A 15,522-nucleotide genomic window follows, 5' to 3' on the forward strand; every position below is an offset into this window, starting at 1 on the left:
TCTAGACATTGGCGCTTGCCCGGTCATATCGGGCACTTCACATATAATTTGAACAATTCCCAAGTTTGGGAAATGTTAATAGTGGGCGCCTGAACAAAGTAGACACTTCCGCGATATTTTATTCAATACATTCCTTCTTCACTATCAAGCTAATGTCTGATCAAGGGTATAACTGTAATTTGAGCATTGATGTTGGAATATCTCTCTCAAATGGTGGCAAAATGAAGGACTATGTTATATAAAAAAATATTTTTTTTTTATGAAAAAAAAGAAAAAGAAATTAACAGTTTTACAATAGTCTCTTTTATGCAAGTATCCCACACAAGTTATGTCAGAACAGTTTAGCCACCCTCAGTGAGCCACATTCCACTGACATTTGAAGAACACTAATAAAGAAGGTAATCCTTAGCCTGACTTTAGTGCCCATTTACTTGAAATAATAGCTGCACTTTTTATTTAACAGAGCCCTAGAGTCCACTTTCTCACAAATCATCTGGAGAGCCATACATATCACTCTAAAGAAGGAGGAGCCCAGAGAATGATGGGGCAGACAACATTTCTATCTGAGCTGTAGCATGGAGCATGATATGCCACACACCCACAATCTAGCACAGGCCAGACTTCTCAGCACATATGTCTTCCAAGCCTTGCCACTGGATTGACTCATTCCATAGATTGCAGTGCATGGTGATCCCCATGGTACGCAAGGAAAAAAACATACAGGCCCCATTCGGAAATAGTGCAACTGTTACTCTGGTAAATATGGCACGGCATCCAAGCATAACTAAATTTAAGGAATGCATTTAGAACACCTGGTCAATAAACCTACGAGTGAAATAAAAAGCATGATTATGAGCCAACTTCAAGCACATCTGACAGTACAAAATTAGTGCAATCATAAAGTAACTATGGATAAATACCTGCCTGCGAGTATGTCACAAAGAGCAATAGTGAGTTTAACACAACCTTCAGGACGACTAATTACAACCATAAATATAAGTTCAATCCGTTGGAGCAAGCAAATTTAAACAAAAAAACAGTTTCAACATGCATGCAAAACGAAATAAAATGAACAAAAAGTGGGTGAGCCTACCAAATCCGGCAATGTCAAGCACACCAATGTAGTGGGACGAGGAACTGAACGGAATGCTCTGGTTAATGCGTTGCACAATGAAGTCAAAGAGCTTAGAGTAGACCGCCTTGGCAAGTGCGTCTCGTGCATTGTTGGCTTCGTACGCCTTTAGGGGCACCCTGGGGAGAGGTGGGGAAAAAGGGAACATGCAGGCCACCGCAACAACGGCTCATTCCAACAACAAGGCCTCGACAATTGCTGACAAATCAACCATGCAATAGTAAAACAAATCTTTCGCCCATTTCAAATAGAGCAAGACCTGTGTTGTGTGAACAATGGGTGACAATCCCCACCTGATAACAAGTTGACGGAACATTCTCAACAGATTAAGACAATAGAAAACACCGTTCGAAATATTTCTGATATCCGTAATACACAGGCATTGCTGGAATTGGTAACACAATGATACACTTCGTGTGGATGGGACAACTTGCATATTAAACAAAATTAATGCAACCCCTGCATCAGAAAAAGCATGTGAATGCACACTCATGCTACATGCAAAAAGTTCAGTCAAATGTTCAATCAGTTCATTCCTTTCTTTAACATGCAATTCTCTTACAATAGCTTGTCAGAAATGAGGCCACCAACAACATAAGAGTCTGGTGACAAATAGCCAAGTATTTCTAAAAGAAAACGCCTGTCACAGTGAAACCTCTTTAATTAAATCATACACAAATATATAGAATTATTGCTTATATCAAGTCGTTGTCAAACTACTATAAGAATTACACGCGTTTTAATATTTTTATACCAAACTCGGTTGGTTAGCAAAATGGAGCACCATTTTTCTAACCGACCGAGTTTGGCTCCGGAAAGGTACACGCTTTCCGGAGCGCCGGAAAGCGCGCGCTCCGGGACAGGCGGCAGGCTTTCCCGCAACACATCGGAAGATAGCGGTGATGCAGTAGGCGTTTGCGACTCTTACAAGCGCATGTCTATGGCGCCGGGAGCACCATTCGGACTCTGCAGTATATGCAGGCGGCTCGGTTGCTCCGCGACCTGCTCCGATTTGGACGGGGTCAGTGGCTCGATGGACTCGGTCCAGTGTTGTAGGTGCTGTGCTATCGCTCCTTTCATGTGCCGACAAATCCAGCTCCCGCGGTTACGCGATTTTGTTCCTCCATTGCTGCGTCAGCCGCGTGTGGTGTAGTGATGGCGACAGACGTGAAGAAATGTGCGTCGCTGACGTTTGCGACGAAGCTCGAGATTGTTCGCCGCGTCGAAAAGAGAGAAAAGAAGTCTAGTGTTACCAAAGCGTACAACATACTGCAGTGCACTTTGAGACAGAAACAGACAAAAAGCGACGTCAAGTCGAAGGCTGAACAAAGCAAGCACTTCGGCACATGCCGTGTTCAGACAGTGGCCTTCGAAAAAGTGGAAAGATCACTGCACGAACGGTTTATGGATGCGAGGGCTCAGAGCATGACGAGGTCGATGCTTCAAGTGAAAGCAAAGGACCTCGCGTACACCCACCAAGCAGAAAACTTTGCCGCAAGTAGCGGGTGGCAACAATATTTTAAAGCCCCTTACAACGATGCCGGGAAAACGGTCTCGAGAGAAAGCAAGAACGCCAATATGGAGGGCATAAAGAAGTGGCTCGAACAAGAGTGGCCCGAAGTTCCCGCAAAATATGAGCCAAAGCAAATCTTCAAGGCTGATGAGACAGGCCTATTCTGGCAAATGCTTCTGCAACAAACGCTCTGCACCAGCAGGGAGAAAGGTTGCGGTGGTAAGCAAAACAAAGGCCGCATCGCCGTTCTCTCGGCTACCAACATGAATGGCAGCACTGAAGTGCGGCCCCTTGACATCGGCAAGTTTCGGAACACTAGCAACCGCCACGATGTTCCTGCAACATACGCGTGGAACAAGAAGTCATGGATGATGCGCAACATTTTTGAAAAATGGCTTGAGGATTGGGACGTGAAGCTTGCTGACAAGGGTCGCAAGGTGTGCCTCCTTCTTGAAACATAGAGCTCAAGTTCCTGCCGCCAAACACTACGTCAAAACTACAGCTGTTGGGTCGGGGCATGATTCGGGCGTTTGAGGCTATCTATAAGCGAAGACTGATCGAAACGCTGCTCCTCAAGCCAGACAAGGCAAGACCTCAAGATCCACCTTTTAGGTGCCATCCAAATGCTTAAAGCTGCATGAGAAAACGTAAAGTGGGAGACGATCGCCAACTGCTTTAGACACGCCGTGTTTGTCGTCGTTGCTGAAGAACTGTCCGAGGAAGATGGAGTGTCTGACTATTTTGAAGAACCCGCACTCAACGAAACGTGTAGCAAATTTTCACGTTTTGTGGGTGCTGCACTTCAGAGCATGACTGCTAATGATTCCGTCGGCGATGATGACGAAGCGGGGACCATGGCCAAACTAACCGACATGGAAATCGTCGCGGAAGTAACTCGCGAGGTGGCTCTAGAGGAGATGAGCTACTGAACTTGGCCCTTCAAACGCCGAGGACCTTGCTCCACTCCCGACTTCGGGTAAAGCTGTTGCCACCAGGGCGCTTTTATGCCGCTACTGCAGCACAATAGACGGTAGTGGTCAACCGGTGGTGGACTGCTTGGAGATCGTGGAGCAGGTCGTAATAATCTGTGCGGTCAACTCCAAGAAGCAGTCTACGCCACGGCAGTTTTTTTTCGCTGGAATAAATAGTTAATCTTAACGCTTCACTTGAGTAGTCATTTTTGCCGTTAGTTGTTTAGCGATTAAATCGCCCCGCATATGCAACACTTTTTTTGCGAGATTTTATATATTTAATTATTTCACAGTCCTCGCACTGTTCAATATAACGAGGTTCGACTGTATAAACAGCATACATCTACATAATATAATTATATGCTTCTGTCAATTCGCCAAACACAAATGCATGCTGCATGGCCCAGGCGTTTCAGACAAGAGTGGAGAACGGCAAATCACAAGCGCTGACACTGACAATCCAAATAGTAGAAAGAATGTGAAAGAGCAACAGAAGAGCTAAGAAAGACATCAGGCATAAAGTTAGGAATGCTCGTTTAAGTGTACCCCGCTGAAATTATTCAATTGTTCGTCAGTTTTATCTTCCGATGAAAACTGGCATTTTATGTCCAAGAGGTCACCTTCATTTGAGAAAATAAAGCTAAAAGACTAGGTAATGACTTTGGCAGATAACATTTCACCGGCTCTTTCCACGTAAAAGAGTGCAGCCAGCGATCTCAACCCACCGGTGGCGAACCTATCTGGCCCGCTGTTTCGAAGCGGCTGAAACGCACGCGAAGGTGGCAGACCTCTACCTCCGTTACGTGAACTCGGCCACGTCCAACGACAGGTGGGGAGGGCAGGGTCCCCTGCTGGGCACTCACATGTACACGGTGCCCTTGTGTCCCCCCTTGGTGGTCTGCATGACGCGGCTGAGCAGGCTCTGCCTCAGCTCGTCCGCCTCCACGCCCATCAGGGCCCCGGCCACACGCAGGGCCTGCTCCGACTCCGGGGTCACCCGACTGCCCCCGCGGCTGTCGTCGGGGCTCTCCTCAAAGGTCACATTGCCCAGGTGCAGCACCGCCGCCACAGCCACATAGATGCTCAGTCGCTCCTCATCAGTCAGGCCTGGAGTTTGCACGCCTCGGGTTAGTAGACATCAAAAACCGTCAATAGCCACATAACTAAGTCACTGACAGGCTGAATGGCAGGGTGCATCTTTCGGATGTTCGGCGCCCAGCGCGTGATCACTGCCTTCCGCCGTGCATTGGCTTTGCCCGTGCATGACAGCTCGAGGCTCACGAGATGCCGAAGTGTTACCGAGGTTAGGAAGCTCGGACTAGAGGTCCCTACCATCCTTGTCCCGTCTGTGACTGTAGGTATTTCGCAACGTCGGTTGTATTGTCTATCGTAAGGTGGCAGATGAGTGAAAGCGCTGCATCTGTTGGACTCGCAGACCGTCGGCCGGTGCTATGGGGTCAGTGTGACCCTGGTAGACAATGATAGTCCTAGAGCTTTCAAGAATGTATGAGAATTTCGGAAGTTTATTTCTACCCTGCACCCTAAGTGAGTTAAGCAATTTTACGTTGCAGTACGATTTGGACTGTTGTGACACCCCCATTTTGTGTGCACTTGCCACAAAAGTTAATTCCTGAGAAGAAAAAAGAAAAAAAAAAAAAGTGCAGATTGATTTTTGTGTTTAAAAACTAAAGATAATGAAAAAACCATAAAAGTAAACGGAAATTTTCAAAATTCTCAATGTTGAAGAGGGTACAAGAAAGTAAACATAAAATGCTGCGAAGTTATCACCGCGGTCGACATTTCTTCAGCAGGGTACAATCGCAGGCACGTAGCCAGGATTTTGTTTAGGGGGGGGGGGGGGGGGGGGGGGGGGTGCCCATGACAAAATGCTGTATGAGGGAAGGGGGGGGAGAGGAAGTCCCTGCAAAATAGAAAATTTCGGGGGGGGGGGGGGGAAGGCCGGGCCCCATGGCCCCCCCCCCCCCCCCCCCCCCATGGCTACATGCCTGGTACAATGGCATTTGGCTCGCATAAAAAGAAATGTGGGGAGTTAGGGCAGGGATCAATAATCTTTGCATGAAAGAGGGACACTTGTACTTTGCTGTTTATAAATGTTTTTCTTTGCAAATTCTTCAGAAATCGCGTTTTACATTTAGACGACCATTTGCAGAATTGCAAAGTATGCAGGCTATACTCTTATGCAGTGTGTTCCCCTTCCATCCAACCTTTGACTTGGTTTTCCTAACCGAGTCTGAGCATCAAACTTTTGAAAGCATTCTTAGAGTGCCATTTTGTTCTTAACATGTGGACATTGATTTTGAAACAAGTGAGAAATTTTATATGCTTTTGATACATGAACCAGCATTACCAATTGTAAGCGGGGTTGGGCGTCGTTGAGATACAAAAAGACAAATCCGCGCGTCTGCCTATAAATGAAAGGTGATTTTAGTTGACTTTCTGTCCAATCAGGATGGGCTTTCTGATTCTCGTCCATGTGCATAGCCTCCTCCACATGAAAGCTGGATTTCTGTGGTGTTTTTACCTGCATAGTGTTTACTCTCGAACAAAAATGTTCAATGTACTGAAATCATTGAGGAATGCTCTGTCCAATGAGAATATGATCATCATTTTATGCCTAACTGGCACGAAGCTACAGCAATTAGAAAATACCGGGTGTCTCAAGTAGCGACCAGGCTCTTTAAATCAACTGCAAAAATCTGTTTCTTAACCTACCGCGCTACGAATTTGTGCAGCGTTGCCCACGGGTGGTGCATTTTTTCTAAAAAATTTGCAAAGAGCGAATTTATCTGAGGAGAAAGTAAAAAAAAGAAAAAGGCTTGACTCCCATGGAAATCAGCGAAGCCATCACGATAGGTTAAGAAACCGAATTTTGCAATCGATTTAAAGAGCCTGGCCGCTATTTGAGACACCCGATAGAAAACAGTGAAGTTTCATGTTTGCAAAACGTATGATTTGGCATTATCATATTGCCAAAAATGAGTCATTTCCCCGTAAATATTTCAGGCATTGAGATAAAACTTTTTAAAAGTAAACATTTGACAGAGATCTGTCTGGTTGGGAGTAATTAATATTAAAAAATTCGAACACCAACCAAGCCCTTCTGTAGGAACCAAACGTTTCAAGGCCAATTCGGCCTCTTCTTCAGGAGCAACTACGGCTATGGCCGTTGAGGAGCAGAGTCCTTTTCTTTTTCTTCTACAGCGTGTGTCTGGTCTTCTTCTTCTACGGCTCTGCCTTTTTCAATAATGTGACGAAGCCCGTTCACATAGGCGGATGGTAAAGCCCCTAGAGATCTATTGATGTTCTGTGGCATTGTTTGAATATGCCATGATTCTAGGAACAGTCTTTTTTGAGGATTTGTCTCAACGTCAACAATGCATGCGTTGTCGAAGTCAATGCGATGGTCCTTGACGTCGCAGTGCTTTGCAGTAGTGTGCACTATCGGTTGTGGAACCCAAATACATAAAAATTAGAAACGCAAGTTTTTGCTGAGAAATCACTATTTCAGGCCCATGGTTAAAGTATACAGGGAGACATTAGCTAAGTCAATGCACCTATAGAACTTTCTATTGAAAGCATATGCAGCTAGCTTGTGGAATCACAAAATTTACTCCACCACATTATCAGATAAATTCTGCCTAGTACAAGCCACTGTATGCATCTCCAAAGGGACAGACTCAAGATGTGCCAAAGTGTACATATTGTTATAAACGCAAGTCTGAGAGATTTGAACCATGCTTAAAAGCACTAAAAAGATGAACAGAAGAGAGAAGACAAGCACGGGCGCTTGTATTCGTCTTTTTAGCGTTTTTGACCGTGGTTCAAAACAGTCCTCACCAACTAGCCCAACAACAAGTACACCCGTGAGCGATATGAAGGTGAACAGCCCTCTTCTTGTTTTTGACGTTCCTGCAAGTTTTGGAACAAGCTCTGTTCCAGAAGAGGGCTAGAACGCAAAGTTTAGACCCCCAAGCCACGTACCATTTAAGACGTTGAGAGTTAATATAGCTTTAGGGAGCCGTAAAACAGGCATGAAACCAGGTAAGGTGTTCACCTTCATATTGCCGACGGGTGTACACATACTTTTAAATTCTGAGAGTGTTCTGAAAAGTTGCCGACTACTCACCCATCAGCTGCAACGAGCGGTCCAGGTTTGCAAAGTCCTTGGCATCATCAATGACAGGGTCCTTCAGGGGGCCCTTGCTCTGGTGCTCCTTCGACTTGGAGTTGTTCTTGAGGAGCTTCTCAGACTCGGCCGAGCAGAAGTATTGGGTGCAACCATGCCGCAGGTACTGTCCAAAAAAATTCCAAATTGAGGCGTTAGAATGAAACCATGCCAGCATCTTCAAGGACAGTTCTGTCAAGCATACAAAAAAAAAACACAGCCCTGGATACCATGATGGCAAGCATAATAACCTTCTTGATTTCAAACTCTTCCTCGTTGTCGCCGGTACTTAATGAGAAATAAATCAAACAAAACAATGGCAGACAGGAAAGTGTCAAAACGCAAATAATAATTACGAGATTATATGTAGTGAACTTCTAACACAGCTCTTGGGAACTCGAAAATATTTTACGACCACAGTGGCCACATTTTGGATCTAGACAGTGCAAAACTGGATGGTGCAACCTGGTTTTTGGTAAACCCAAGAGCCGACTAATTTCTGCAAAGCAGAAGACCTTTAGTCTCTTCCACCCCAAATTTGAGGGTATTGACGACTCCAGCAAAATTGACGCCACGTACGACAACGCTGAGAAGCTCAAGAGAGAAAGTCATTTCGACTCTGTCATCTGCTATTGCTGCTCGATTCTTGTAAGCAGTACAGAAACAAACATTGTTTCCAGTAATTATTTTTATGCTTCCGCCGCATTATTTCGACACACCAACTAGAAGAAGGTTTCTATTGTCAAAAAATCGCTTTGCGTTCATATGCAACAACGATTTTACACTGCAGTGCAAAACATTTATGGTGGTCCGTGTGCTGGACGACGAAAACAACCTCCTTTCGTCCGCCGTTTTGCCTGAGTTGCGAATAGTCTCGGACAGGTTAAGAAATGCAGGGCTTGCAGAGTTCTGTGCGTCTCATCGTCCCTCCGTGGCTTGTGAGATTGCTGCGTTAGCCAGTAAGAATGCAGATAAGCCAAGTACGAAGCAAGAGGCGTGAACATAATGGGCCATGCCCCGAGTTGCTCAAGCTCTCAGTCACCATAGCAAAACATGGAACAAAGGAGGAAGAACATGGCTTCGCAGTGTTCCGCTCGAAGGAATTCAGTGTAAAACACTCGGCAAAAAGGATTAAGTTCACAAACATTCTCAAGGGACTTCCCAAACTCTGTCGGGCTCGCCAGAACTTCCCAATCAGTCTAGCTTCTTTCTATCCGTTTAGAAAATTTGGCCCGAAATGCCTTATGCGGATTCTAAGTGGAATAGGGGCACTATCTCACGTTGAAGTCGTCGGGGCTGGTAATCCTGAGCTGCTGCCTGAGCTCGGCCGGCGCCCCGGCACACAGCTGGTAGAAGATGTGGTAGTTGCGCTCGCCCCTCGCCTGCCCACAGATGCGGGACTTCTCCAGCAGGTAGTGGGAGATGAAGCCTCCCACCACGTTGCACTACGCACACACACAGAAATGCGAGGCACCACCAGATTGAACACTTTAGCAAAGTTTCCTCAATTGACACTTTCTTTAGGGGTACAACCTGATAAGGAGCTCAGATGCAGGTACATACTGCGTAACCTTCAATTATCACGAAATTTAATAAGCATACTCTCCAGTGATACGAATAAACTGAAGCTATTTTCCTTTGCATAAAATTCGTCGGACAAAAACAAAATATCAGCACACACAACATTTGGTCAATCATGATGATCATAATTTCTTTTCCTCGAGGATTGCATGGGCACGATACAAACTCGAAACACAAAAATTGAAGATAGCGTCACCATAATAAATAAACAAACTCTAAGCTAGTTATGTAGGCCAGAGAGTAAAAGGGTAGTGGCCTCCACCAATTTATTAGAGTCATTAGTGTCAATAATGCATATGAGAAGACAAAGCTCAATAAACATTGCACGACTCGCAACAGTATCCTAAAGAAACCTGTTTTGCCAAACTTGAAATGCCGACAATTTTGCTAAAAATTTACAATGACGAGATCCACGAGAGATAAGATTACAGTGAGACTTTTTTCACCCCTTCAGATTTCCTTTTTCGTGCCCCAGTATTGCGCTAATGTCATTGTGGTAAACCTCCACCAGCTCGTCTGCACACTAACTGTATTCTATCTAAATATGTTTCCATTTTGAAGCAGGACAAACCTATTAACCCCATGGCCGGGTGATAAAGCATGAAATAATATAAAGCAACAGAGAGGACAAAACTGTCAGCAAAGACAAATTACCTTGTTGTTAAAGTGGATTTCAATGAATTTCCCAAAGCGGCTGCTGTTGTTGTTCCGCATGGTCTTTGCATTCCCGAATGCTTCAAGAACAGGGTTAGCTGGGGAATAAGAAATAATGAGCACCAGTGAGTGATGATTGAACGAATCTCAATTAAAGTGCACTTCCTTGTCGTGTAATTGAATATAAGCTTCTCAAACATAGAATGCCCACAGCAAGCTGGGAAGGCAGTGTCAGGCCTCTCCAAACTTGGACCCCTGCACCCTGAAGGAGGTTCATCTTTTAAAATCTTTGGAAAGTGCCCAATGAAGGAAGTCAGTCAACCTGTGAACACTGTAAAATTCCAAACGAATCACTTCCCCCAAAATATAACCCATCTCGTTTTCTGGATATTATCTTTTCTGGACTATACACATCTAAAAGATGAAATTTTACGTAGCACAAACTATCTACAGGTCTGGACTATGTTTTTTTTTATATATAATTAATTATCACAGGACATGATGGTTTTTGTAGATGACTTTTGTGGAAAGCTTTTTTTCCATTTGAAATTTGCCACTGCAGACTATACGCCAGGCGCAAAATACAGTTTAAGCAATATAGTAAATATTGACGGGGTTACAAATGCTGAAACATTGCCCAGATACTGCAAACAATGCAGTACGCCCAGATACCGCAAACAATGCAGTACTGGTTGCTGACTCCTGGCAGCTGCCACTTTCCCGACGAAAAAAAAAAAAGAAGATATCTGTTGAGGCTAGAATTTGGGAAGATGAGTAAGATTTCTCTCTAATTTGTCACATGTACGACAAGATTAGAAGCATCTTATTTTCTGGTGATCTTGACATAATCAATTTAATAAAAATGTGCAAAGAAACGACCTGCAAACAAGTGAGTTGCCAAGACTCGCCATAGACCTTTCATAAACACTTTCACGAACTTAGTAGTCTAGTACTGGGTAATATCCAGAGATGCCGCTAACCTTATGAGGTTTAAGATCTAAAGGTTTAAATAACCTTGAACCTACTTAAGTTCAGAATTTTGGAAAGGTCGCATTTTTCAACCCCACCACGTTGGAATATTTGGAGATGCTGAGGTTTCTTAATGTTTGAGTTCAAAGATTTTGAGTTTATTTAAATATTCAGTTTGAAAAATTAGAACTTGAATTTCTTTAAGGTGCAAGTTTGAAAATTCAAAGGTTTAGAAATGGTTTGCGAAGTTCCAAGTCTTTGAGTCGCCCAGAAAATGACAGAGTACCACAGTTAGTAATAAAATTTTCACGGATCCATCTTGAGAAATTGCAAAAAGTGTGACGAATTTCACAAGTGTTGCCCATTTCTTTTACAACATTACGTCTCCTTCCTTCCGAGTGCTACGGCACTTATGCCATTACTCATTATCTTTGTAAAACAAGCATTGAACGGTACACCGAAAAGCCTTGAAGTCGTCCGGTGAATGTCCTTCCTACCTGTTTGCAAACTGGCAGCGACCCAACTGAGTGCCGCATTAATGCGACTCTGGCACGAACAACAAAATATACGAGGCAACGCGTGTACGTAACAGAAAAGCACCCCAGGCAAAACGTTTCACTTCCTGCAAGTTTTTAGTTGCTGTGGACATTAATTCTGGTGGAATAACCCGCAGATAGAGAAAACACTGGACACAAGGATACGGGCAGTGCACCCAGCACAGCTCAAGGTTGAGGAGCATGAAACCAGACTACACTTAGGGGGCCCCCACCCTGGCCCCAAAAATGCAGCTCGTCAGTTCAAGACAGGTTGTGCATCAGGCTCACCCCATCCCCTTTTTCAAACATTCTTTCAATGAATAATGAAGTGGAGATGCTGCCCACTCTAAAATGCAGCCACCATAATTTAACAAAAAAAAACTAAAATACTGCTAACATGAGTTATAAAATTTGGTCATTGAAAGCAAAATGTCAACTAAAGAGGGGTTTCTGCATGTCTAGCGTACCATGGAAGCAGAGCTTGCCGTGACTCTGATATGGTGGGTCAACCGTGATGTGCACTATTGATTCCCGCTATGTGCGAGTCTCTACTGCAGTGGTTCTCAAGTGAGGGTCTGTAGACTGTTTGTGGTCACTGAAGGCCTTCATCGGGTCTCCGAAGCAATTGACCATCAATCAAACCAAGCCATAAAACTTTTTTTTGTATGATGTTTTTTTTTTTAGAAAGCTGCATAAACAAATCTGTGTGCACGGAGTGTGTAGGGTTAATTATTATCTGTTTCAGCCTCAAAGTTGGTTTGTACCAATTCATTTCTATTTATCCTTGCGTCGTTTTAATCGTCCGATACAACCCTCCCACGCAGTGGACGTCGTTCCCATCGCTTCCATCAACCCAGAAAAGGTCCCCAAAACATTGGTGATTGAAAACCACTACTCCAGCCAGTTCCCACACCTTTATAACACTGTAGAACCCGCGTTCGTTGCAATCGCGATCTGTGGAATCGGTTCTTGCGAAACAAGAGTTTGTAGCGGGCTTTTGCAAGTTTATAGCACAGCGAAAAATAAATTTGCTGTATCCCCAATATAATTTCCTGTGTCACGTAGATTTATAGCGGGAGCTTGCGCTTTTATCGCCAATTTCTTGGGTTTTGCTTTAGCATACCCAAAGATAGCCCGCCTAACATTTTTTGCCATTTACCTCTTCACCGTCGGTGGGCATTGGTTTGGGATTTTACGAAGAAACGGTAGTAGTACAAGAAACCTATCTAGCCTTCCAACAATAAATATGCGCGCAACCTACCGCGACTCGCTTCGACTAGATACAATGCAAAGCTAAAACCCACTTTCATGCCAAACGATTATCAGCGAGGAACTGCAAAACAGGCGCAGATTGTATGTAAAAACAAGTAAGCCTCGAGATTGTTCCTTGCAGGACAGCTTTACAGCTCCACCATGTTATGAAAGTGGAAGAGTGGTACATTCCATGGCCTTTACGAAGGCAAGCTTTACAAACAAACCCTCGGTGAGCACTTTGACGCGACAACGAGGTGGCCCACCTTCGAGGATTCTCTGCTCGATGGGGCCGGCGTGGCTGCCCCAGGACTCGCACAGGTAGCGCAGGATATACTTGGTGGACTCCGTCTTGCCCGCACCTGACTCCCCGCTCACAATGATGGACTGGCTCTGCTTCAGAACCTTCATGTCCCTGAAGGCCTTGTCCGCTGCAGCAAACACGTGGCCACGATGAGACTAGCATCGCTTGCCTAGTAGTATTAGCGAGAAAGGGATCTTGGTCCGACAAAAACTGCCGCAACAGCTCCTGGTTCGTAGCATCTGCTATGATCCGTTGCAAGGCAAGACGAAGTGTACCACCAGAAACAGACTGGAATTTTCTTGTTAGAAGCAACCCTATTAGAAAATGGCCTAGAAGACCATGTACCACATACCGATTGCAAAGACATGAGGTGGCAGCACACCCAGAGATTTTCCCTGGTAGCGCTTTATGGCTTCTGGAGAGTAAAGGCTCGGAATTTCGAAATATGGGTTCACAGCGATCAGGATGTTTGCCACGTAGGTCTGCAAAGAGAGCAAAGGCAGGCGAGCCATGAGACGCTAAATACTCAGCTTTAATTATATTAACAAAACAGTTATGAAGAACAAAATATAGTTTCTGGAAATAAAGGGTGAAATATAGGATTACGCAATGTATAAGGTAAAAATAACAACATTTTTTAGATGCTAACCCCAGACACTTTAGAGGTTACAAGTCCATCGATTTTTTTAATGAACAGTAGGGTTACTTCTAGTGAAGTCAATTTTTTACAATAACAGTCATTACAACATCAATCTTTCTTTTATTGAATCAGTAGATCAGATGCCTGTACCAGTAATACAGAATTAAAAGAAACTAACTAAAAATGTAGACAAGAACATTATGATGATATAGGCATAGAAACACTTATCGTAAAAAAATGTGTTTCTTGTCAAAAAAGAAAAAAAAACACTTTTTTTTGTAATCTGTTTTTATTTTTGGGAAGTTCTGCTGTAAGCAATTTTAAGACGCTATAAACCACTGCCCCCATGCCACACATACAGGAGCAAGGGAGTACTCACATATATCTTGTTTTTGTTGTAGCGGACCTTGATGTTGTTGAAAAGAGTTGCCTCGTTCAAGTAGATCAGCGCACCTTCAAAGAATAAACACTACTTTAGTCAACAAGAAAGGGGCCTCTACGGAAAACCAGAAAACACTGCAGAGATACTAGAACTCACAGTTGTCATCCACATCCTTGTTTGGGTCCTCCTCAGATGAGTGAACACTTCTGTAAGGGGCTGTAATTGTCTAGGAAAGATATAAAATAATAGAGACAAGGTCATTCAGGTAGGTATAACCGTAATGTCACAAGGTGACACAGAGATAGAGCAAAATATTTAAGGCTACACTTCTACTCGTTACAATGAACCGCTGACAGACTTTCCTTATCACTCCGCAGCTAGTTCGATGATTGCAACCAACAAAACATTGGTTACACGTCTTCACACAATGTTCGAACTCGCCCAACACGTGAATCACGATGGGAGAATTTAGGCCAGACCAGATCCCTTCCCAGGTTGAAGAATTAGCCCCGGACAGCATGATATGCCAATTCAAAGCAAAAGCCACGAAAGAATACAAACAGAATGGGGAACATTAAAAAGCATCCTAGCGAGAGGAGTACATCAAAAAGAAAATTACGGAAAGCAGTGAAAAAAATGTTGCCGTGCCTGTGAGCATTGAAGATAGTACCCGAAACCTGCTTGGTCTCACACAACCACTCATTCTGCTGGTAATAAAGAGGGTTTCGCATATTGGGGTTCATTTTTCTTTGAATTTGCGAGTGCTTCCCCGAGGTTTATTTTTTCGCCGAGATTCGCTCTCTATTTTCGGAGTTGGACAAAACACTGGCGCTTACGTAAGAAAACATAACACGGCAGCAGTATTCTCGAGAAATACCGGGGAACATGAGCGGGAATCAAATACTTGGAAAACGTCTCCATACTGATAAGAGAAAGAAACAAGACAAGGCGTGCGGTCCCCAAAAGGAAGCAGCAGCCTTTCGGACAATTCGGCGTGGGCTGGGTACCAGATCAAGGTGAAATGAAGCTGTGGACAAATTTTTCTTTCCGTGAACCTCAGGTTTTTCCTCACTCAAATTCAGCTGCCATTCAGGCTTTTCGGTTCTACCCATTTTGGATAAAATCGGCTCGGGGGCTGAGTTTTTTGGGGTTTGTACCGAAAACATGGAACCCCATTATAAAGCATATCTAGCATAGATTAACAGTATTATGTACATCCTCATTGCACAAGAAATGCCCGTGTGGAGTAATAAGACCCGCCCACCTGGGAACCGCCATTGAGCAGCACTGTGACAGTCTCCCCCCCAATGTCAACAATTCGACCAAGTTTGAAGCCTTCGTGCTCATCAGGGGCCCACACTAGGGAGGCATCCATGACCGCCACCTGTGGACAGGAGAACAAA

The 15,522-nt window shown here is 44.2% G+C and overlaps 1 protein-coding gene across 2 annotated transcripts in view; it reads right to left on the reverse strand.

The window, feature by feature from the left end:
- LOC115327800 (unconventional myosin-VI) overlaps positions 1 to 15,522 on the reverse strand; it is a 60,817-nt gene that overhangs the window by 42,745 nt on the left and 2,550 nt on the right. For both annotated transcript variants that reach the window (XM_029988841.4, XM_040504520.2), the window contains exons 2-11: positions 15,384 to 15,503; positions 14,276 to 14,345; positions 14,117 to 14,190; positions 13,450 to 13,579; positions 13,060 to 13,224; positions 10,038 to 10,135; positions 9,083 to 9,247; positions 7,764 to 7,929; positions 4,480 to 4,723; positions 1,094 to 1,251 (exon numbers count right to left, since the gene is read on the reverse strand). In XM_029988841.4, coding sequence (XP_029844701.1) covers positions 1,094 to 1,251; positions 4,480 to 4,723; positions 7,764 to 7,929; positions 9,083 to 9,247; positions 10,038 to 10,135; positions 13,060 to 13,224; positions 13,450 to 13,579; positions 14,117 to 14,190; positions 14,276 to 14,345; positions 15,384 to 15,494 — 1,381 coding nt within the window. In that variant the 5' untranslated portion in view covers positions 15,495 to 15,503. The remainder of the gene's footprint in view (positions 1 to 1,093; positions 1,252 to 4,479; positions 4,724 to 7,763; positions 7,930 to 9,082; positions 9,248 to 10,037; positions 10,136 to 13,059; positions 13,225 to 13,449; positions 13,580 to 14,116; positions 14,191 to 14,275; positions 14,346 to 15,383; positions 15,504 to 15,522) is intronic.

The sequence above is a fragment of the Ixodes scapularis genome, unplaced genomic scaffold (assembly GCF_016920785.2).
Source record: "Ixodes scapularis isolate PalLabHiFi unplaced genomic scaffold, ASM1692078v2 PGA_scaffold2__306_contigs__length_199485367, whole genome shotgun sequence".
Taxonomy (NCBI): domain Eukaryota; kingdom Metazoa; phylum Arthropoda; class Arachnida; order Ixodida; family Ixodidae; genus Ixodes; species Ixodes scapularis.